The sequence below is a fragment of the Epinephelus moara genome, chromosome 5 (genome assembly GCF_006386435.1).
Source record: "Epinephelus moara isolate mb chromosome 5, YSFRI_EMoa_1.0, whole genome shotgun sequence".
NCBI lineage: Eukaryota > Metazoa > Chordata > Actinopteri > Perciformes > Serranidae > Epinephelus > Epinephelus moara.
Window position 1 is genome coordinate 21,776,499 of NC_065510.1, and position 25,539 is coordinate 21,802,037.

General features: G+C 40.9%; 1 protein-coding gene across 1 annotated transcript; it reads right to left on the reverse strand.

Annotated features, from left to right (window-relative positions):
• Positions 1-2,045: 2,045 nt before the first annotated feature.
• On the reverse strand, positions 2,046-23,928 carry smad1 (SMAD family member 1). The gene is made up of 7 exons (XM_050045037.1): positions 23,815-23,928; positions 11,553-12,137; positions 8,253-8,525; positions 8,032-8,148; positions 5,287-5,508; positions 4,796-5,052; positions 2,046-3,674 (listed from the first exon to the last, which is right to left on the reverse strand). The coding sequence occupies exons 2-7, from the start codon at positions 11,950-11,952 to the stop codon at positions 3,531-3,533; spliced, it is 1,413 nt and encodes a 470-aa protein (XP_049900994.1). The 5' UTR covers positions 11,953-12,137; positions 23,815-23,928; the 3' UTR covers positions 2,046-3,530.
• Between the last annotated feature and the right edge of the window lie 1,611 nt (positions 23,929-25,539).

Here is a 25,539-nt window from a genome sequence, read left to right on the forward strand (position 1 = left end):
GGTGACGTAGGACGCCGCCCCTGACAAAGGCTTCCGTCGATTTGTTTATAAAATTCATTAAAATGAATTATCTTTAAACTCTACAAATAAATACGTCTACAAAATTATCTAAAACGATATTTTTTAAAAATATGTTAAACGTTAAGGAAACGTGTTAAATAAAAATGAAACTCTGATGATGACAGTAGCTAACTTTAGCCAGCAGGTGGCAGCAGATTTTAACTTTCACATCTTAACCCACAGCTGGTTCTTCTCCCCTAAAATCATCAAACTTGACAGCATGCAGCAATATGTTATGTTATGACTCCCAGATGGTTAATTGTAGCTTGTTTGTAGGTATTACTGCCAATGCACTTTTTATTTATAACTATGCACCACCTTCAACAAAGAGGGACTTTGAGTCACCATGGGCTGCAGAGATTTTTTTGTACAATTTCTCTTGACAGAAATTACAAAAGAAAATAGGTTGCATTTATCTTGCTTTTTGAATTCCTAATCACTAACACTTGTTTATCCTAATCCTCTCTTTGGTAAAACACTAAATCATGCAAAGTTTTAAGAGAGGACTGACAGAGGCTACTCCAAATAGTTTGATTATAAAGGATAAAAAAAATGTTGAGCTCTTTTCCTTGTTATGTAAGTGACAAAAAACTGGGCAAACATTTAGAAAAGTAGTGAGAATTGGAATGTCTATATCCAAAACGAATAAATAAAGAAAATACAGAAAATGCTTAAAAGCTACAACTTTTTGGAGCATATATTTTACATTAGAAAATCCATTAGCCTTGCATGTTCTATTTGGACTTTACTGTAAAACATATCTGTGTATTTAATTTATGTATTGTACACATATTGCTTCTTGGGTTTTTGGGGCCCTCTTAAGGGTCTTGCACCACAGAGCAGTTGCCCAGTTTGTAATCCAGTCTTGATCATTTAAAGAACTTGGACAGTTTCATGTAACATTATTTAACTTTTGAGCCTTGTTCATCTTGAATTTATCTCACCAAACCTGTTAATTATCACCGTTTGATTGGTAAACAAAAGCACTTAAGTCATTCAAAACAGATTTTAAGAGAAGGCCTGTCCTAGCTATAGCTACAGAAACGTAATGCATTCACTTGAGAAATAAAAATCTGCTGTTTTTCTGAATTACAGAGGTTATTATTGCTGAATTAACACGATAATCCTGTTAATCTGGAAAAACAGGACATTTTTTTCTCAGGTGAATGCACTACACTTTTGTACAAAGCAGGTATCATTATGAAGAACTTTTATTTGATGGGCTCTTGGACTCTCAGAGTACATTGCATACATTACAATAATAAGTACACTGTGTTTTTATTTGGTAAAACAATGGAAATTTGATTATAAGTAGATGTGTAATACTGAAAATAAAAGTTCAAAGAAGACACACCCTTGATAGATTATCAAGGCTGTTAATGTGAAGTGTAGACGCTCACCAACACTTTAAATCATAGACATTCAGAGCATCGAGTCCACCTGACGTGCCTCTCTGTGGAATTTGGGAGAAACATGCAAACTCTTGGGAGGCAACAGCACTAACCACTGTGCAACCATACCACCCACGTCATGTACAGTCAAATGGAACTCCAGCACGCACACACAAACACACACACACACAGTTGGGTCGGTGATTTCCACGGGAGCTTCCTGGAAGATTGTTGTAACTGTTCCAGCACTGTCACAATGTGCCTCATAAAACAAAGGAGAACACATCATTTCATGCGTTTTCCTGCTATTTACTGGAAAATGCAATTACGCTTAACATTAGTGCAGTTGGCTCTCAGATGCACTTGTAATTGTTGTGCCTCCCTAATTGAAGGTCTATGTCCATACACACACACACACACACACACACACACACACACACACACACACACACACACACAGAGTGGTTGATGTTTTCGAAAGTCCCTGACAATACCATGATGCATATTTTCTTAGCATGGGTGGCCTGTAATTAAACAGAGAGGCACACAAACACAAGCTCTGACACAGCGTTCATAAAAAGAGACAGATATGTTGCAAGTAATGAAACAAATTTATTGAATCTTCCAGTAGAGGCTTGATATTCATGGAATAAAACTGCTTTTCTGGGAGTTTTACTGAGCAAAAAAACACAGAGAAGGAGGAAAAAAAACAAAAAAACAGAGAGGCAATGTGTGAAAGTGCAGACAAAACAAAAAACATGTTCAAAAAATACAAAAAGAATGTAAAGAGTAATACAGTTTAATAGCAAAGAGGATTGCTCAAAGCATAAAAGAATTGAATGGCAAAATCTGCATTTTATAAAAAAAAAAAAAAAAATCATACTGGGACACCAGTAACTGATACCCTTTTCTCAGTCAACAATTAAAATTTGAATGCTCAACATTTTCCCATAAGTCATTTAACAAGGTTTGCTCAGTTGATGTAATACGAGAATGAAGAACAGTCACTCAAATATTTGTCCTCGACGTGACTCTGTATTTGACACATTTGATTTTGCTGCAGAGTTCACAGCAACTAAACTGCACTTGTCATTTGCCTCTGCGTCATGTGGTGTTCAGCTACCAGTCTTAAATGTGTAACACTACACTAACCAAACTATGCTTTGCAAAAACCAGACTGCACAGCACATATTCTAATAGTGAATATATCTAAACACTATTCTTTTTTTTTTCTTAAAATTCATTTGAAACACGAGTGTAACACAAGATGAGCAACATTTAAACATTTTTTTCTGAATAGTCTGAAATGCCCTTTTAGTGCCATGCCCACACTAAACCCCTCTAAACTCTCAAACTCCCCCTAATTTTGCCCTCTTATTATTTTCATGATCTGTGATATGGACTTTGTACTGCTTTAATTTATTCTCCTAAAAAAGAATACTTTGAGGAAATGGCATACTTTTTTTAAGAACCTGGAGATGATTAAACATTTTCAGTCACACTGGTCACCCTCCAAGTCCCTGCTAACTTTTTTACATGTCATAAGTACATTTCATGCCAACCTCGTTGCAGTCAGGCGGTAGACAGCAGCCGACTGCAATTTTGGTGACCTGGAATGTCCCATAATTATCGTAACTACACACGTATATTTTGATTTCAGAGGGAATATTTAGATGAAAACTAGTAATGAGTCAGAATAATAGAACAATGAAAAAGAGACGTTGTTGGAGCAAGATCAGGGAGGATACTTGCGTCATGATGAGTGTGATGGTCTAATTATTACAGTTGGTCACAAAGATCAAGTATCTTCCAGTTGCATCACGCTCACTTTGCTTACTCCTCTCCCAGACTGTAAATGTGCCCAATTCAGACATCCTTCAAGTAGAGAACAAACCGACCCAATAAACAACCAGCCCAGCCCTACTGGTCCCAGATCAGCTTGTGTTTCAGTCAAAACGTCCATCAGTTATCGGGAAAAAGATGAACTGGCTGAAGCACGAGCCAATCTGTGACCCTATTCTTGCTACTTAGACCAAAATGCTGGGGTATGGACAGCCACAGGGCTGAGGACAGTGAAGCCTAGGAGACAGAGGATATAGGGTTGTGAGGGGAGCCCATCTGGGTTAGCACCTTATCTAACCACTGCAGGGGACCGTGCAGGTGAATTTCAATCCAGCAGGGTGTGCTGGTCACATCCTGGCGATGGTACTCTGCTCCCCAGCCCTGCAACACAGGAAAACACATCCTTATGAATTAGGCTACAAGATTGTTTATGTTTTTTTATGTATTTGTTCCAATTTAATTTAAATTTTAGTAAGACACATTCAAATTTTATTTTGACTTTCCAGTGTAAGTGTTGAGTTCTGCCTGACTCCATGTTAATATTCTAGTTAGTATTACGATATCGCATGTTAACACTGATGTTTGTCCCGACAGGGCTCCAGCTGATGATTATTTTCAAGATTAATTGATTAACTACAATGACTAAAATGTCGGTAAATAGTGAGACATGCCCTAACGTTCCAGAGAACAAGGTGACACCTTTAAATTCTGTGTTTTATTTGACCAAGAGTCCAAAAAATCCAAAACAATTCAGTTTATCATCATATATGATAAAAAAAAAGCACCAAATTCTTATATTAAAGAAGTATAAAACTAGCAAATGTTTGGCTTATTTGCTTAAAAAAATACTAAAATGACAATTAGATGATCAAAATAATTGCCAATTTGTTTTTTTTTTATCAATTGACTAATCGATTAATCAACTAATCGCTGCAGTTCTGATTCCCAATTCAGAAAAATATTAGGATATCTGATGGTTTCATTTTTGTTTTTATATATTTCTACTGTAGATAAAACTACTTTTTAAAAAAGGTCAAGACTGTTTTTTACAACTCAAATAACTTTATGACTTCATGTCCCCAAGCATCCAAAGCTGTAGCTGCCTAAATGCACTGTTTGTTGCACTTGGCAGAGAAAAGCATCGACTTAAAATAGCACAGTTAATGTACAGAACTAATAGAGTAAAGCAAAGAAAAGCAAATATCAACTTCTCATTTTACTGTGCACCGAAAAATAGCACTGTAACTACAAAGTGCCTGCACTGCAGATGTTATTTACCATTCAAATTTTTGTGTTGGTGCCTTTTCAAATCCAATTTTCACTAAAATAAATATTTATAAAATCCAAGATTTCTTATAAAACAAAAACAATGGAAATATTTACACAGAGTATAAACAGTGACTCAACTGTAAAACTCAAATCAAGTCAATTCATACTGAATATAGGAGGATCAATTTTAACATTTAACAGTTCAAAAGTACCACTGTAGAATATTCCTTTACCTTTACAAAGCTCATGCGGATGGTACACATCTTGGTGAGCTCATAAACAGCCTCAAAGCCGTGGTTGACAGACTGAGCCAGCAGCTCAGCAAACTCCTGGTTGTTGAAGATTTTCAGGCTGCAGCCGCTGGGAATCTTACACACAGTCGTGGGATGGAAGCCGTGGTGGTAGTTACAGTTACGACTCTGGACGAAGATACTGCTATCGCTCAGACACTCTGCGTACACCTCCCCACCGACGTAGTACAGATGGACACCTGGGAGGAAGCCGGACAGAATAAAGTGTTGGTCACAGCTGCTGAGTCACTTTGATCAGCACAAACAAAAGCCCCAAAACATCAGTGTGGTCATCTTAAAATCAATACGCTACAATGTTTACTCAATTTGTTGTTATTGTTCTGTTCTAACATCTATTGACAACATGAATTGATTTGGTCTCGTCTGCTGACAGTCGGTGCATTACAGTCATTGACAGGCTTCCCATGCTGCACCTTTGCCGATGTGCCGCCGGGTGTTCTCAATGGTGGAGTTGCGGTTGACGTTGGAGAGCAGGCCGAGGCAGAATCGGTTGCGGTTGTTGGAGGGATCTGTGAAGCCATCGACAAGCACGCTGGTGGAGGATGCCTGGAACGCCTCGCCCACTCGATTGTTGAGCTCGTAGTAAACAATAGAGCACCAGTGCTTGGGTTCCTCGTAGGCCACAGGCTGCACATCTGCACAGGAAACACATTAACAGGTCACAGGAGTGAGCTGAGCACACTGTGCACACACAGACAGACGCAGACACATTTAATGCACATTTAAGACTCCTCTGAGCGGACTCCTGTGCAGACAAGCTGCCAGGAGCCACTGATGCCAGCACAGGCTCAGCTGTAAATCTTACTCATCCGCACAATTATTCCTTCCAAATTGTCCCCCATAGCCCATAACAATGATTTGAATAAATATATCGGACCCACTGGCTACATTTGTGTACATTTAAGCTGACCAAAATCAATGCAGACGCATCCGAAAGTAAGTCTACTGTCTGAGGTCTGTGTGCCCGTCTTTATTGAGCAGAAAAACAGTCAATAGAAGGTGCCTGGCCATGCTCTCTGAGCCAGTGCCAGCTGGCCTCACCCACTCCGACAGAGATGAATAAATCATGTTTATCTAAGCACATACTTTTCCCAAACTTCCTCTGTAGCGTGGCACTGGCTAGCAGGTGTGTTTTGTCTGTCCCCTTCCCAGAGCTGGCCTACAATAGAAGCCCGCTTGCCTGTACAGGATGCAGCTTGTGGAAAAGAAGTAAAAAACTCCCACTTCCAGCAAACATTTCAACAGCTCTTCCCGCTACTGCTGTCACCATGTGTGGGCAGAATTTTTTGGGCCTTGAGTGCATGATCGTAAAGAAATACAAATATTTTGCTGGTCAGGTGTGGAAAAACTAAAGTTCAGACCGAAGTACAGCAGCTGTTATTACAATGTAAGGTGAGAATAATTTAACTGAAAACGGTGTGTTAGGGAAGAAATTTAAAATAAAAAATATTAAAACTGAACCAAAAAAGTTTTGGTTTGCTACAAGTTTCCATTGTTTTCGCCATCGTTTCAGTTGTTCGTGATAACATCATGCTCACCCAAGTAATTGCCGAGATCTGAGCACATGGTGACATTGCTTCAACCAAGTGTGACAGCAGGAAACAGGAGCAAGTAAAGCAATCAAATAGGTTGTAAATAAGTCAGTAGATTAGCCAGTGGCATGCAGCCAGGGGTCTAAACTCCAACAGGCAGACACAACATTAATCTAAAAGGTGATTACCAGGATATTAGATAGGAAAAAACTACATTCTCTTTCACAAAATTGCCTCGTTGTGCCTCGTTGTCCCTCTTTGATTCATCTTACATGTAATGCTATTTATTACATGTCTTTTGGAAGACCAGATTTTGGAAATAGGGATGTCTGCCTTCTCTCCAGTGTAATGAAACTAGATGGCACTTGGCTTGTGGTGCTCAAAGTGGCACAAAAATAAATTCGAAACACTCAACAGCAGTCCAGAAATCATGACCTGGTTACTCAAGATAATCCACAGATCTTGTTGTGAGCGGTTTCATGCAGGAACTACTTTCTTTCTACCGAACCACACCTGCCAACTGTATCACTGCGCAGAAGGAAGCATGCATCTACTGCTAGCTCACCTGACACTACTGAGCTAACTAACATTACAGTTAAGCCGAGGAAAACGACATTGATGTTAACATCTCGAGGCTCTCATCCATGAGTAGATGCATGCTTCCTGCTGCACAGTGATATGGTTGGTGCATGTAGTTCAGTAGAAACAAGGTCACAACAAGGTCTGTGGAAAAATATGCATGTTTGATTCTGAGATGGACTGTCAATCAAAGTACAGCAGGTAACAGTTTTACCAGGAACCCAGTCTTTAAACTGTGATGAAAGATTACAATGGATAGTTTGGGTAATTATTTTACAATTCGCCTTTTCCGAGTAAGTTATATGAGCTGAGGGTTTGATTTAAACCTAACTCCATCACATTTTAGTTATGTTTCTGCATTCCCAGATTCCAGCCATTAAGTTAGCAAATATAATTCTTTCCATTACTGATAGAAATTAAGACCAACACAACAAAACCTATGGAATTGCCCTTTAACTAAGATGGCACTGGAGACCAGTACATGTCCATTGTATGGTCTATTGCGTATTCATGAGTGCAGGGTTCAGATGTGTCTCTAGCAAAATAAAGCCCAAACCACAAAGTCAAGATACAATTACTACACCACATTTCAGATCTGAAAGTTGGAGGTAATTAGTGAATCTTATCGTTAACGAGTTTCAAGTCATTACCACCAGCAGAGATGACATAAGCCCCAACTTTTATAGACCTCGTAAAACTGCTCTGAGGCCTGGCTTAATTTGCTGAGGCTTTGAGCTTCCCATGGGCTCGCACCCACAGACAGCGCCTCACTGTAAACTAGCAGATCCTTTCCACACACTCTCCAGGTTTATCTGAAAGGATATGGCTGGCACACCAACCTGGCCGAAGTTTGTCTTTCTGTATTTTTATTTGGAGGTTGACCACAAGAGAAAACAACATTTTTAAAACAACTGGACTTCCCAGAAATCTTTGCACCTGCAGATCAAGGCGAGCAGGTGCAGACAGGTTTATGTGGATGATATCACCAGGACGGATTTATATCTCTGTGAGTGTGTGTGTGAGAGACATAGTAAGTGCCATGGTTACCTGGCCGGTTGTTACTCTCTAGAGGCAAGGGTGGAGCCAGGAGGTTGGTGTCCATTGGCTGGGGGCAATCCTGAGTCATCTGCTCCTCTGGGGGCATGTAGGCAGGAGGGGGAGTCTCTGCATCAGGAAGGAGGCAAAAACAAAGAGCAGAGAGGTGAATTGTTGTTGAGTACAGAGGAAAAGGAAGACAAGTGCAATAAAAGTTCACAGTTGTATCTCACCTGGCATCTGGAATGGACTGCCGGGGTCAGAGCTGGATGGTGAATGAGGGAAGGTGGCACTGCTGCTGCCGCTTCCCGGCGAGTTTGGGTAGCTGTTTCCCGGCGAGTGGGGGAAATTGGGGGGCATCGTGTTGGCCTGAGCAAAGGATTCTGGGAAGGTGGCATTCTGCGGCATGTGCGGCTCATTCTGTTGTAGAGGGTTGCGGAAGCGAGGCAACATTGTATGCTTGGCATTGAACTCGCTGTTCCTCGGTACCAACACAGGGGGCAACACTGAAGAGGGAGAGAGACATAAAAATGATTAAATCAGGAAGTGATCTGACGCATTTGCAGCTCTTCAGCCAATCACTGTCTGTTTTTCAAGTGTGTAAACATCCTCTGATTTGACTAAACCTGCCCTCTAGAAAAAGGTCAAACAAAAAAAACTGACTTGATAGCAAACTAGCTTCTTCTAAAAAATTTTTACAACAGTTTATCCACTACACCCTATCATTATGACTATAACAAACATGTAGCAAGGTTTTTTTTCTTTCTGGTTTGATAAGGGGCAGGTGATACTTTGCTAAAACTGTCTATCTAAATTTGTCAACCATCATACCATAATAGCTCTCCCTTTAAAAGATTACTTTATAAGCAAGATGATCATTTGTATTTCAATTACTCACCCTGTGTTACGTTAAATTTGTAAAGAAAACTTTGCTTTTCTCGCATTTCACCACAGTTAACGGAGAATCCAAAAAGGCAAACATTCTTCATGAATTGAATTTAACAGGGTTAACAACGACAAAACTTAATCAAAACATCTAGTTACAAATTCTCACACAACAGTATATTTCACGTCTCGTGTATGGAGTCATATGCTCAGTGCGTCCCAAACACATGCAGTCTCGTTAAAATGTTAGGCTACATTATAAAACACTTCACCTTCGAGTAGTGCACCCTGAGCATGCCTGGCACATATGTATGTATGAACGCCACTTGGGAAGAGTTTGTACTGACGTGTTTTAAATTGCAATGTTTTAGTGAAAATGCATGAATTTGGGAAGTACAGAGCATATGAGTGGATAAAAGAGACCTGGATTATATTGCAGGCATTGTTTTTATGTTTGTAAACTGATATTTTGATATAGTTTTGCTGTTTTTTGACACATTCTCTGTTTACTTTAAGTCTCTGTTCAACACGGAGGCATGCAAGAAATTAAAGTTTTCATCATGAATTCCCGGTAACATACAGTGAGTAATTGTTACACAAATGGTCATTCTGTGGATGAAGTATTCCCTTAGTATCTCTGTGTGTAAGAGGCCATTGTGCACAATGTTGTTAATCAATGACCAAGACTTATGGGGGATTTATGGCAGCACTTGATTTTTGCATAATTAAATCTATTTTATCTTATTGTTCGGCGAGTTATGTGACTTAGTTGCATAACAATTAACAAAGAACTTGTTTTCTCTATTTTGTCTAACGATTAATCTACTAATTGTTTCAGCACTGTAGTCATTGTGCACAGTCACACATGTGAAAACCTATCCATACAAATTCAACAAGAATTGAGTGATTTGATTCCAACATAATAAAGAAATATCGTTCTGGCACTCTCCATGTTTTTATGTCCTGAGCGCAGATGTCCCTGCATTTTTAAATGTCAGCTTTCAGCCTGTTGGTCTTAGCCAGCAGTATTTGGCCCAGACTCTCAGGTTTCTGCTCTGAAAAGACATTTTGAGGCGAGCCATTCTTGAGGAATTCATCACTTGGGATAAATATCCTGGCTGATGTTAAGGCTATTCAGGTGCAGTACATACAAACCAGAGATACGCTCCACTTGTGTCTATAAATACCTGCGCAGATAAATAAAGCTGGTGCTGAAATTTTAGATGGGGCCCATGCTGCTGTCAGTGTTCCTGCAGGTAGCCCCTGTGTGTTGCGGCGGGCCAATGCATCAATGTAGCAGTTTATTTCAAAGGTTATATGTGGAGCAGGTGTTTGGTTGAATAGTGACGGGAGATTGACAGGATGTGTGTGTACGCGGGTGGTGTTAGGGGAGAAGGGGGGGGGGGTGCGGACAGACAGGTGCTGTGGGGTTTAATCACCTTAGCCCTCTGTCTTCCACCCGCTACTAAAACAAAAAGTGTGCAAGGCAGGCAACAACTCTTTCCTCCCATTGTGTGTGGGTGACTGGTTTCCTGTTCCAGCCATCCTCAGAGAAACTGTGCGTGCAGTCGTGCGTGTAGTCGTGTGTGCGTGCGTGCGTGCGTATATCCTGGTTTTTCTAGCACGCGTGCAAGTGCGAGAGTGTGTGCCTGTGTGTATCTACATGTGTGCATAAATGTTAAAAAAAGGCCAGCAGCACAGAGCATGCCCAAAACAAAGCCCTCATTCTCCCCCAGATGGAATTTCCTGCTCCACACACACATGAACGAACACACACAATCACACACACACAAACACACACACACTTGGCCCTTTAGCACCCTGCACACAGCTGTTTCTATCTTGTCAGCTGACCCTCATTTTCTGTTTAGTAAGAGGCCAAGTAGTGTTTAATTTGTCTCGTTTCTTCACTACCTTTAAAGTGACGGCTCTGAGGCTCTGAAATCTTTTTTAAATCTCTCCTACCATAGTTTTATCTGAGAGCTAATCCAGATCTTACTTGGTTTTTTTTAAATATCTTACATTAATGGAGTTGTTTTTATTTTATTTACAAATATAACCCATTGGATTAAGTTTTCATGTAATCGTGATGTCATGATGTTAGTTTGCTGCCTTGTGTGAGGTAATACATGTTCAAGCTAGATCTCCTGGACCTGGTTTTAACGTCCTCTCCTAATAAGGTAAATAAAAAGTGTGTGGGGGTTTTTCTTGTCGTTTTGAACAGATAAAAAAATCCATACTGCAGATAAGAGATGCAGTAAAATAAGAGAACATCTGCATAAGTCATAACTGGAGAGAAAACACATGAACCCACACAGGAAATTAAAATCAGTTTAGTCTCTAATTTTTTGGCACGGCATTCTTTCTATGAGGAAAAATATCTAAACGGGGAGTTTCAAATCACAGTAAATTGAACGTGTCCTTACCATAAGTTTACCAGGAAATTCCACTTTAACATAAATTCATTATCCAAATCTAACATGTATCTGAAACTCACAAGATTCAGTCCTATGTAAGGTAACCTGAGCCATGTAATAAATAACTGTAACTGATTGTGGTTTTATAATAACACTGACAATGTGGCTCAGTCACGTCATGGCTGATTCACTTAATAAGGTCAGTACTGGCCTCACAGGATCATCACTCACCTGGACTGTCCACTCGTTTGTAGTGGTAGGGGTTGATACACACATCCTTCTGTTTGGAGCCAAAGGGGTACTCGCAGCACTCCAGGGCCTTCAGCTCATGGTGGGACTGCAGGTCGGGCCAGCGCCACACCCGACAGTAGATTACATGCGGCAGGCCTTTCCTATGGGACACCTGCAGCCGTCCATCCAGGGAGCGGGGGATTGTCACACAGTTACTGGGCTGACCCGGGCAGCTGAGAGCCCTCTCCAGCTCCTCCATGGCTCCCTTCTTCTTTTTCAGTTTCTTAACCAGAGCATCCACAGCCTTTTCCGCCCATTTCTCTTCCTCGTCTCCCTGCTTCCAACCCAGCAGGCGCTTGACGGCTGGGCTGGTGAAGGAGAAGAGCGAGGTGACGTTCATGTTGGACGAGCCGCCCTCCTCCCCTCTCCTTTCTGTCCAAAAGTAGAGTGAGCAGTGGTGGGAGACAGTCCAGTGTTAGAAGAGAGTGAAATGCTATGAGTGCGTGTCCTTTTGAAGTCCTTTTATTGTCCTTTTCGGATTATCCTCAGCTTCTAAGAAGAAAGATCAGGTCCTCTTGACAGTAACTGGAAGACAAGGAGAGGTAGGTTAGCATCTGAAGTAAAAAAAATTTTATTTCTTTCAGAGCTTTTAAACACACTTTTGCCGATCAGCCCTGCTTGCTGCATCTTTTCTCTAACTGAGCAGTACAAACTACGGCACACATTAACCCCTTCCCCCTTCTGCTCCTCTAGCAGCACTGAGGTCTCATCAGGAGACTGCCAGAACAACCCTTGATGAGGTGATGATGTCACCATTATGGCTGTTATGGCCATGTCAGTCATGGCTTCTGGGAAACTGGCAGAGGAGTCACAACGGGCACCCTCCTGCGAATGTCCGCCCCAAACAGGCATTCTCCAGATAGCTTCCTGTCTGTATGGCTTGTCACATTACCACCACTCACTAATGTCATTTACAGTTAAGGACCTCACATACAGTATGAAGCCAGCACAACCTATAGGAATTCAGCCTGCAAGTTAGGTATGCCATGATGAGCAAATTTTCCCAGCAGTTAATAAACTTGTGACAACACTTGTGTCTTTTGTAAGAAAAAATATTTGTGATTGATGATCAATATGTGTACAGCGCTGTTTTAAGTTGCTGCTAATGCAAAGCGAACATTTCCAACTACTGCAGCTTCATGTTAAAAGCATTTATCTGGCGAAACAGAAGTTGACTTTTATTATGAAGTCACAGAAAATGCAATGTGTTGGTCTGAGAGATTAGCACTACCACTATCTTTGATCAAAAATGCATCTAGAAAACAAGACAACAGTCATGTTCAGCATCTGTGGACAGGGGATCCGTTTGAAATTCTGCAAAGAGCTGAAGGCGACAGGCTGCACGCCTCCAAGTGTTTAGTGATGTAATCAACTCCTTTTCCTCATTAGCGATATCAGGTTCCCTACAGGTTAAATCCAAAATATTGCCAAAGAGGCGCTTTTGCTTTTTGCTTCGACACCAAATGCTCTACCATTGTCTTGTCGGTCACCTCTCCTTATTCTTATCATCTGATAAGTAAAATCTGGCAACTGGCAATTGTACTGTTCATTGTCCGACTAAGTACAGCCACAATTTTCTAGAGCCCCAGTTGACATCTTGAATTGCTTTGGTGCAACCAAAAGTCAAAGACCCAAAGATATTTAGATTACTATCATAGAGGACAAGGAAAACTAGCAAATGTTTACATTAAAGAAGGTAAAACATGTCGTTTTTATGGCATTTCTGCTTAAAAAATGACTTAAACAAATTAATTAATTGTGAAAATCGTTGCTAAAATTGCTGATACTTATTGATAAATTGACTCATTGTTTTAGCTCTAATTAAATTACCAATATATTGACAATGCAGACAGAGCATACAGTAAAAGATGGATTTATTTCTAATACCAACTCATAGTTCAACTTGATATGACTGTAGCTCAACCATTTTAAAATCCTTTATGTTGCTCTCCCTAACAAACACGTCTCAGTATCAGCAAAAGCAAAAAAGTGTTAACAAGCCGACTCTGCATATACGTGAAATTTGAAAAGGTCTTTCAGAGGAAGGAGATTTTCAAGGAGCCGCCTGCTGAGGCAAATGTTCTATTAAGTTTCAACACCACCAACCAACAAACACTAGGTTAGGCAGGAATCTGGCAATGTGCAAGACAATAAAAAGGAAGTACATGTGGACCCCAGGATAAATGTGCCCATTCACTCAGGTCCCCCAGGAGCAATTCAGTAGCCAGAACGTACACACATTCTAGCTTTTAAGAGGGAAAACAAGAGGGCATTGAGCTCTCCCAGTTCCACTTTCTTTTTAAGTTTTTTTTTTTCTAAATGCAATTAGAGAAGATAAAAATGTAGTTATGGTTGAGGTTTGGCTTTGCACAAATGTTCAAATGCAATCTCAGAATCAAATAAACGGCTTGTCAGAAATCCTCCACCTTTTATCTGCACTGACTCATGGGCGAGGATGCATCACTCTCTGACAGTAAAGCCTGCAGTATATTGGATTTCCTACGAGCAGGAACAAATACATCATTAAGACCGCTCTGTAGTTATTCTTGGCCCTTCAGATTATGGGATGAATAGCGATTTCTATCTTTGTCAGCTACTGCATGTGTAGGATGCATCATACTGACAAACGGGCAGGGAAGTTTGATGAGAACAGGTGCTGTTTACAACATGTGTGTGTGTTTGTGTGTAGTGTGTGTAGGGGGGGTCATGGACTCGGCTAACCACACTAACAGGAAAGCAGCAAGTTGTACCTATACTTAGCTTAGTATGACACTGGCTCATCGAAAGTGACGCTTAACTACTACCATACGAGGGAGGGGACACTGGAGTTGTATGGAACTGTGTATGTGTCATATCTCGACACTGACTTCACTTGTGACCCTGCTATGATTATCACAAACTACTAGCATCCTATGCGAACAACTCTCCACCGTCAAACAGGAAACAGGGTGTGTCTTCATATCTGTCATCGCCCTAACAGCAGCGACCTCACTTCCTCTTGCTGAGAGCTGCAGGTTTTTCCACAGGTGCAGGGTGGGAGAGAAAGAGGTTGTTTTCTAAACTGGCCACCGCTGACTTTTATTATCCATTCCCGCTATCTCTCACCAGCTTCATATTCAGTGAGGTTGTTCATAGTGGAGGAGGATGGGTCAGGAATGTCATGGGTGTGGCCTATGTCACCGCCTGTTCAGTCATTGAAGCAGTAATTTTGCCTCAAACTTCAAAAATGTCAAACTATTCTCGCCATCAGGGCTGGATATTATTTTGAATATTTGGTTTCTAAGGGCAATACAATACCTGAATCCAGTACTAATAGCAATTATTTTTATACCTCCTTTTGATACCCTTCTTGGAAAAATGTTAAATGCTGTCTAATGACAGGCAGCCGCACAGAAAATCTGCCTTAACAAAAGTCATGGAATATCAAAGAATAAGTAAATATGATTAGAAACTAATCTAACATCCAGAGCTGCAACAATTAATCAGTTGATTGTTAAATTAATCGCAGAATAATTTTATGATCTATTAATCAGTTTCTTGATTTAATTCTTAAAGGAAAAAAGCCAAAATTCTCGGATCCTACAGAAGCGCATTGTATTCACTGAATAAAAAAAAAAAAAAAAAAAAAGACACCTTATCTCGTAATAACAAGACTTTATGTTGTAATTACGAGATAAGATTGCATAATTATAAGATTTTATCTCATAATTACGAGATCCTGGTGCCGTACTACAGTAAGGCCTTTCGCTGTTAGCTGATTTGTAAAGTGAGTCCACTGAGAAACACAAGAATGTACTTCCAGTCAACGATTACAATAACGACAATAACGAAGTTCTCGTAATTACGAGATAAGATCTCATAATTACAATATAAGATCTCGTAATTATGACATCAGGATCTTGTAATAATGAGATCTTATCTCATAATTATGAAATCATGTCGATTTTTTTATTTATTCAGTGAATGCAATGCACTTCCGTAGATTCCAGCTTCTTAAATGTGTATTTTTTTAACTCCTACTCAACATTTTCTGACATTTTACAGACCAAACAACTAATTGATTAACTGAAAAAATGATCAACAGATTAATGAAAGTAATTGTTAATTGCAGCCCAGCTAACAGCTAATGATAAATTTACAAATATTTTGTCCATAAAACATCTCAAAAAAATGAAAAGGCATCAAAAGTTCTCAGAACCCAAAGTAATATATCTAAATTCCAAATTAATTTGTAAAATCCAAAGATCAGAGGAGTTAAATTCATCAAATTTCTGAAACAGGGACTTAATAGATTATCAGAAACATTGAATTTTTGTTTATTGAAATATTTGACTACTCATTTCTAAGCAGGATTACAAACCTGATCAAACATTTAATGCCTACTTTTGATGAGTCAATGAGGCACACATTTCAGTCAGTGCCACGAACTTAAGGGGCTCTAGTTTCCCGGCGCAGCGCAGGGTGGCGAACCCCGCGCAGAGCTAGTTTCGAGCAGCCAAAAACCTCACAGGCAGGTTTCCAGAATATCAGGCACATTAACAATGCAATAAATACCCAAAAAACCACTATGCAATGCAACTATCTGCAATCAGCACATAAATGTATCTCTATACCGACTGTCCCGTCACATCTGATGTCAGATCAAAGGGAATTGGCACCGTTTGCCACGTTTGGCACGCGTAATGGAAACCCAACCTGATTTGATTAACACAGCTGCAAACTAATCAAGATTCATTTATTTAGTCCCGAAGGAAATCTGTGTATGTCCAACACCAATTTCCTTCGGGACTAAATAAATGAATCTTGAATCTTGAGTTCACATCCCTCTCAGCCAGCCACAAACAGCCACAGCATCAGATAGGGAGTATATATTCAGCATCTGTCATCTTAGAAAAGCCAAAAGAAAAGAAACAGAGTGAGACTGCGAGAGAGAAAGAGAGAGCGCGCGCGCACGAGAGAAACGCAACATTGATTTACAATTGTGGTGACCTCCTCCCAGGCTACCTTTGCATCATCAGCCCATGGAGGTCTGCTCGCAGTTCCGTATATTCGGACACTGCGAGCTTGGACCTCCCGGCATCCCGACATCAGTTTCCTCCTGAGAGAAGTTTGGCCGTCTGACGCTGCTGCACTCTTCTGCCATGGCAAATTGAGTAAACTCTCATTACGCCTTCGCGCGGCGCATTTAAGGGCGAGGAGAGGGGCTCATTTGATTGGTGTGATGTGTGTAAAACCCACTCCACGCCTTCTCTCCTCCCTCTTTCCGACTTGCGCAGGTAGGAGGGACGGAGGTGGGAAAGAGGAGTAGCTGCGCCAGGCGCACGGTGTGCCAAACTTGCAAAATCCACCTGGCCACACCCAGTTGGCGAAGCGCAGGTGCGCTGCGCCCCCGCCTCGCCCGGTCTGCGAAACTAGAGCCCAAGGTGTCCAATCCTGATCCCAAATGTCAAGGGTACACCCTCTGCTTGCACCTTGTGCACCTTGCGCTATCTCAGTTTCTAGATTCCTGCACTGTTGTCTCAAACTTCATATTCTAGTTAATTCAAACAACTTCTAATGACAACAGGCTATAACTTGGAAATCTCATGAAGCTGATGTATCGCACTACATTATGACCTTGTCGGTGTCTGATGCAAAACTGACTCAGCACATCTGCACACAAAGCTGCAGTTGAACGCTGAGTGTGGCGCACAACAATACAACATAAAGTTCAAAAGGCGATGACTGCAATATCATCTTTGTACCACCAGCCAGACATACAGGGAGTCTTTTTGATCCACTTCCAGCCACAAAGCTGCTTTGATGGCCTCTCGGTAACAGCCGGCACTATCAGCACAAGTTCAGGACTAGCTGCAGAAAGACAACCTTTAATCCATTTCAGATGGAAGATTCCAGTAAAGTCTGTATTGTAACATCTGGAGCAGGCTTCACAACTCTCTGCTGTCATCCTGCTGCAGCTGGAGACCATATCTCTTGGATATTTCCAATGCTGACAGTTAGAAATATCTGACTGCTGGCCTGACCGCATGCTTATTTAAAGCGTCTGATATGGCTTTGTGTTGGTTCTTTGGACAATGCTAGTTTAGAGTTGTCTGTGAGGCAGTCAAAATATAAAGGCGCCATTGTACCTCCCTGTTCCTATACCTATGTATAGACTAGGATGTTCGCATGACATAAACAGGCATTTTGTGCACCAGCTTGAAAATTTCACTTTAAATAGACCTGATGTTCACATGCAGGCAGATTTGCTGCTGGTCTGTGAACACTAATTCTGAATACATTAAATTAAGCTCAGATCAGATCTGAATATAAGTGCAAAACAAAAGTGATCGGGACTGGCTTATTGGGCTCTGTCACACAGGTGTTTTTTCTTCGTTGTCAACTCTCCAACTTTTTGCTGTCTGTCTTTCCTCCACTCGGCTCGCCCCTCCCACCTTGAAACATCACACACTGTAAACAACAGCAAAATGCAGATTTCTGTTATTTACCTCAGTTATGTGCTCTTAGTTAATTTCAGTTCAGTGTCAGTATCCTGCATTTTGCATTTATCATCTGTGGTGCATGGTGTTTCACCGCGGACACTCATGACGCCACTGCAAGTGCAACAAAAGCCCTGAGAGCAAACAGCCAATAAAAGTAGACTAATTTATTAATGTAATTTGCGCAAAAGATGTACAGACAATGACAATAAACACTGCATGGAATACACGGGTAACTCGGGCAAAGTCTGAGAAGGTTTTTTATTTTATACTTTGTAATGGTATTTTAATAAAATCAAGGAACAGTTTGGATGCTGGCAGTTTTTTTTTCTTAATGCACTGCAGTGCTTTTCAATTGTCAAGCACATACGTTAGATTAATGTTTTATACATTTAATGCAGTTGAATTGAAAAACTTCCTTATTCATAATCATACTAATATGCTTTTTCATTTTACTTCCTTGTGTTCATTTTAGCTGACTTTTTGTTTGCAGTCAGGATGCTGATTTAAAAGGTATTTCTGTTAATTTACTACAAGAACCTGAACATCTGCGTTGATCTCATCCATTCCTGTTGCTTTTTTTGTGCCACTATTTTTCACAGTTGTAGCTATTTCCCTGGCAGTGGCACAGGGAGATGACAACCCCAATCTTATTCCCACCTAAAGAGCTCTGATTGGTTCAAATGTTTTCCGACTATAGTAATAGCTGACAAAATCCCTAAAAACTCCAAAATGTGGTCTGTGATTTGCTATTACAATTCTCTTTTAAGGTCTGTCACTATGGATTATTTTTCATTATCAGTTTATCAAATATTTCCTTTTACAGCCCACAACACAAATGAATTAAATTTACAAAAATACAAAACAGAGGAAAGTGTAGGTGATGGATAAATTATATGATTAACTGCATTTATTGTAGATAAATGTTCTGTAGATTGACTTATTAACATCTATTCTTTACGTCAAATATCTATATGAAGTCGTCAGTCTTTGAGACTCATCACACCCGTGTCTCACACAGTCAATGCAGAGTCATACAGATGCCTGCAGTGGCCTTGGCCGCCGCGCTCCTCCCCATAAAAGCTGAAACACACACCATCATTTACACAACAGCTCCATAAAAACCACTCTGACATTTCCTACAGTTGAGTCCAGGCAATGCTCTCTCGCTATTGTGTTAGCGGTAGCTTGTTATGGCCATCAGTTAGCCCAGCGGACAGAGACTGAGGCTAATGGGAGCACAGAATGGGATCATGCGACACTGACAGGCGGAGGCTTTGACCCACCTGGTGCAAGCTGTTAGCCACTACACTAGCCCCATGGATCATTTTGCACCGCTCCAGTGTCTGTTAATCAATTTAGGCCTGGGCTGTGTAGGATGAGGAGGCAGTAATGATGCTCTCTGGACCCTCCCCAGGGATGGGGCATTATAAAGAAGCTACATTATTTATCAGCAGGGTCCTGGATGGGGCCTCCATTAGCCCCCGCTCAATGGAGTCACTAGCTATAAACAGAGGAGTGCAGGAAGAGAGAGAGAGGTAGATAAAGAGAGACAGAGAGAGAGGAAGAGGAGAGGGAATGATGCAGAAAGAGAAAGAGAGGAAGAAAGTGAGAGTGACGGCAAAGCCAGAGACACGAGACATGGTGATTGTTTTGGAGAGCGAGAGATGGAAAACACTCGTATATCTGGTCTCTTCACTGAGCACTTCTCGATTAAGTGCCTTCAAGGGTCATTACTGAGTAAAGAGTAACACCACAAGGATGCAATATGTGCTTTTTCACAAATACAAATCATAGTGATGCAGCAATGACGCATGAAAGAGTAGCAGCTTATGGGCTTCGTCTCTGCTAAACATCTTTGTAAACTGAAAAAATGTTTGGGGTTTGGACTGATAGACAAAAATAGCAATTCAAAGGCATTGGTGACGAGCATGTTTCTCTATTTTCTGATACATTATTGAGTAAATGACTCATCCAACAAATTATCAGCAAAATGACATCGACAATGAAAATAAAAGTTAGTGGTAGTCCATGTCCACAAACCCTTTCATTAATTTAAAAAGCAAGTTAAACTTCTCAAATGTTAAAAAATGACAAGAGCAGCTGTCGAAGGACTATGCCAAAGTAAAATGTTCTAAAATTGACAGAATTTAGATTTAAACCAGGATCTCATCAAAAACATGAACACAAAAGAATGTGACCTGACATTTGGTGTCCGCTTAGGGCCCATTTTTGAATAGGATCTCTTAAATTTTGTTATTGAAGAATTGTGACCAGCATATCTTTGGAAGTTCTGTACTGCATTTTCTTGCAAGTTAATGGCCAATATATAAAGCTACTCTGCGAGCTCATGTTTTATATACTTTGGCAGATGTGTCTGGGCTTCCTCCCGTTCAAACAAATTTAAAGCCAACCCGGCCCGCCTTGGGCAAATCACAACCGTTCATCTAATACTGGGACGGGTTTGATACAATGACTGACAACTTGCGGAGCCTTCACACTTAGAAATACATGATACATGAACATGATGATATCATGTTCATGGCGAGCGCCCTCGCAAAGGAGGCACAACGGCAAGCATAAACCTAGTTTAGTAAAGCTAAATGCCACTGAGCGATTTTTGAAAACAACCTAGATGGCTGCAGCTGATGTGAAACCACACATATGTTAGAGTGGCGGACATTTTTCTTTGTAAACTTTGGTATTATCAAACAGACTTGCAACAAGTCCCAAACTCACTGAGGTCAGATGAGGTTTTGCAGTAACATCCAAATGGGCAGTGGAGTTATAGTACAAAGCATGGCGAAGCGTAACTTGTTGGAGTACTTTTATACTACTACTTACTACTTATACTACTGCATTTTCCCTGAAGTTTCAGCCGATGTCAGATGTGTTCAAGCACAGTCCTTAAAACCTTTCTATATCTGTAATAAATAAACAAAATAACACAACACATCACAAAAGCAAAGAAAATATTCTTACAGCTGAAATACATGGGGCACGGCGATGCATCACATAGGCAGCATGGAGAATGGATTTTTTACCTTTTACACGGATTATGTCTTTGTGGCGTTTAGTAGCGTGCCAGCTAACTGTGTCAGAGCGATAATGCAGTTACACAAGGTTTGGTAGCATAGGCTATGTGAACTAGTGTGGTAATATATCTGCAATAACCTAATGTTCACTGATATATCAGCCCATCCAGTTTGAGCTGTAAGGCTCAGTTATTACTACTTCAATTGGCTCAAACAAAAAATGTTGAGACTCAATAGCCAGCCGTAGTAGCCAGCAAATGTAGATATTCACCACAACCACTTGTGTCTTCTGAAAAAGTCGAAGAGCAAAGCTTGAAATAACCACAGCCAGACATGAGGTACTGCCCTTAGTGACCAGACATGGCTTTGACCTGGGAGGCCGCTTAAACTCGCTGGGGTCACTTTTCCTCACTAACACCAACACATATGCACGGCTCTGACGTAGTAAACATTACACTGCTGTGCAAGTGAGACAAATCCAGCTAGTCACACTTCTTCCAGCATGACATGGAAAACACTAGAAAACCTACTGACACTAAAACTGCAGTCAGTATTGTCCTGACTTTAAAAGGGCTGAACTGGGATCAGATTCTTTATGTCCCAGACACACCAGCAGTCCCACACACGACTGCAGACATAACTAGCAAACACATGGGGTTTCAGGCAGCTATCTCAACCATGCTTGGCACTCAGTGTTGGGTTAGTGTTGTGTTAGGGTGGACACCTCACCCCGACACATGGCAGGCTATGTTGTTCGGGCAGTGCAGACACATGGGAGGGTTTTGACTTTTGTTCACTACTGTTGTGACTGACTCTCTGGATAGAGGAATGCTGCTAACCTATATTTACACCTTGTTGTTGAGTAGCTTTTTGCCTTGGCTACGATCACAGACAGACAGACAGACAGGCAGATAGATAGATAGATAGATAGATAGATAGATAGACAGATAGACAGATAGATAGATAGATAGATCACAATCACATCTGCATTGGCATTTATTACAGAGGCTTCACTCTGACGTGAAACTAACCCTGTCATTTCAATCCTACAAAAACACTATTTGTTTAATTTTCAAACTGAATTCGAAGCCGCATACCCTGAGAACACAGGAACGATTAAACAATTGGAAGTAAATCACGGACAAGGACAAATTCCTGTCCTTTGGGTAATCTGATATGTCATCTTCAATAATGTCAGGAGATCTAGCCTTAGCTGCTGTAGGTCTCTCTCCCTCTCCCTGCCTTCTCCCTCCCTCCCTCCCTCCTTCTCTGTCCCTCTCACACACTTTCAAATGCAGAAACACACTGACATAACTAAAAGCCACACACATGTCCTGTGTGGCACACCACTGCACCGGTTGCCTCAGCAAGTTTGCATCAGCCAGAAGATAGTAAAATTATGAAAACTTTTAAATAAAGGCAAGTTGTAAAGGGATGGCATGTATGGATCTGTAACCAGAGTGTTGGAAAATACTGCAGGCATACTTCCTCATTCATTGTACACTGATCAGTGAACAAGTGTATGATACAAAAAGACCACAGATCATCCACATCCTGTAGGTTAATAAACCAAAAAGCACTATACCATGAGTTTACCACCGTATCACTACACAGTGTATCGCTGAAGGGACCATTATTTGGGTAATTTGTCTGGGAAAACTGCTAAATAATAGTTTCCTGCTCCTGGAAATGTGAGGATTTGGCTTAAGGCTGGGCAAAATCATGATAGTATATCGATATTGTGATATAAGATTAGATATAGTCTGAGATTTTAGATATCACAGTATCATAAGTGTTGTCTTTTCCTGGTTTTAAAGGCTGCATTACAGTGACGTGATGGAATTTTCTGAACTTACCAGACTGTTTTTGCTGTTCTATTATTTGCCTTTACCCAATTAGTCATTATATCCACATTACTCATGATTATTTATCGAAACTGAAACTGTGTAAATAGTCTGAGAGCACCAATAGTCAACCTCACAGCATCATGGCAGTCAAAATTGTTGTGATATCTGATTTTCTCCATATCGCCCAGCCCTAGATTTGCGGCTTATCTCTGTTTATCTTTGTGTTTTAGCAGTTTGAAGACATCTTCTTGGGTTCCAGGTAGCATGTGCACAATTTTCAGCCATTTTAAACATGCAATTTCTTGTGTATGACACATCCTGTAGGTTCATATCCCAAACTGCCTCATACCATGTGTTCAATAGCTGCAGTTTAATCTTAATTCAGTGCTGATTTATCACTGAATACAGCAGCATGGCTACACATTTACCTCTTTACCTCAAGAGTGATTTAACCCCTATATGTGGTGCTTTTAGTGTCCAAAAGCAGAACTTTAGCTGCAATATTTCCACAAAAACCTACTTTTACTGTAATGTACAGTAACATATTACAGGATTACTACTTTTTAAAATTAAAACACTGATGTTTTTTTGACATATAGTCTGAATAATTAGCTTAAACCTTCATTAAACTGTGGTTAAACCTGCAGCTTCAGTCTGAAACTGTGAGTAAAAGGAGGAAAAAAAAAAAGTTTGAAGCTGCCAACTGACACACTGTTGAGTTGATGACCGTTGGGATCTACTTCCTCACAAACACAGCCATGCACACTGTAACGGGCGAAACTACGGATACAGAAACTTTTCATTTAGCATGTTGAAAGAGAAAACAAAAAGTTTACAGTACCTTTTTCTTTCTCTGCAGCTCTCTCAGTCTCTCTCTGTGTCTCCTCCTGTGTGCTCTCTGCCTGTCTTGGGTCTGCTCGGCCTGGCGTCAGTGAGTCGCGGAGCCGCCTCACCCTCCGCTGAGCGCCAGTATCACGCCGCGGGGATGCAGCCCCGACAATAACAAGACCTACTTTTCACACATCTAACATCTTCATTCACTGGGTGGAAATGGATTATGTAACTGGAGAACAGTGCAGGTTTCTCGCTAAATATGAAGAGCTTCACCCCACTGAAGAGTTTCTATTTAAATGTCTGAGTATGCTGTTGCACATGTGGTGATATGATGATTGCTTGATGCAGTTTATTGGAGATAAAGTGATTTGAAAGTCTCTTCACTTGAGGGGCTCCCTGGACATTCCTGCAAAATGTGGGAGAGTTGTTTGTTTTTACTTTTTTGTGCATGTCTTACTAATAATTGCACATCTCTTCTCCCAACCTACCCTCCAAAATGCAACAAAAATCATCTTATATGGGGACGAAACTAGACTATCAGCTCCAAACAGAGGCCACGCTGCAACTCCAGGCTATGATGGAGCCATGTGCACACATTCATTCATTCTTCCCTCTCTGTTCTTACTACACAACACAGCTTCTCTTCTCCAAAGTCGTCCAGTAATCTCCTGCAGCAGTTTCAGCTGATAGACAGTCAACTCTGTGGTTTATCTGTAGTGAACTCCTGAACTGCACCACGTTAAGCCTGCCTCTCTGTTCCCCTCTTGCTTTGATTGCGATATGATAAGCACTATTTATGTTGTCAGGAGAACAAAAGTGTCCAAGAGCAGGGTAAGCACAGGAGCATGCTTACACATGCCATCATTTCAACTTCTCACCTCAGGAGACATATACACACACACACATGCGACCCAGCCCTGATGCAGGCTTTACCACCGGTGGGTATGTAGAGGGATAATTTTGCAATGTCAAGAGTTAAACTTCCAACAGTTCTCCAAACCATCTCATTAATATTGCATGATAATGCATGAAAATAGCCTTCAGCCGGGGAAGCAGCAGAGGGCATGAAGTGTCATTTTCTCAGAAGTGAGCTAGCTGAACATGCATCAGTAATAGTGCGTCATATTTATAGAGTTCAGAGTAAGTTTTGATCAGATAATGATTTATCTGATCAAAGCAGAGTTAAAAAGGTGAACTTCCTGTCACACAATTTATTTTAGAGATAAAAAGTGCACTTCTTCAAAAAACAGTTAAAATGCCTGAAAAGTAGCTTACAATATTAAAAAACTATATACTACAGGAATTTGAGTGAATATTGTGGGATTATTCCAGTATTAATTCACTCAGGCATGTTTTAGTTATTAAAAACAAACAGAGTCAAATTATGGAAACACTACTACAAAAACACAAACGAAGTATTTTCCCGTTTTTATGCCAGTTTCTTTAGTCAAGTTCAGGGTCGCCGCGGAGAGGAGGGACTAGATTATCTCGAAGACAGGCGGAGGGAAACGTTCAGAGCGGAGGAGGCTCCTGGCGTAGGTGACGTCACGGCGCTGGCGACAGAATGTCTGAGTGAGGCGGGAGCGAGCTGCACGTGAATAAATCTGGGAAAACAGTGCGAGGAGGGGGGAGGGAGGGAGGGGCACGGATGATGATGATGATGGTGATGATGATTATAAGTAGGAATAGAGAGAAGGCTCCCCAAACTTTTTTAGTTGAAGGATTCCCTCAG

What these genes read in the sequence shown, in the direction of transcription:
- smad1 (XM_050045037.1), bottom strand. Translation starts at nt 11,952, where the DNA reads ATGAACGTCACCTCGCTCTTCTCCTTCACCAGCCCAGCCGTCAAGCGC. An exon ending in AGAGAGTAACAACCGGCCAG is followed by an intron (nt 5,509 to 8,031) that starts GTAACCATGGCA and finishes TTTCCTGTGCAG; the next exon opens with ATGTGCAGCCTGTGGCCTAC. An exon ending in CCGGCGGCACATCGGCAAAG is followed by an intron (nt 5,053 to 5,286) that starts GTGCAGCATGGG and finishes GCTTCCTCCCAG; the next exon opens with GTGTCCATCTGTACTACGTC.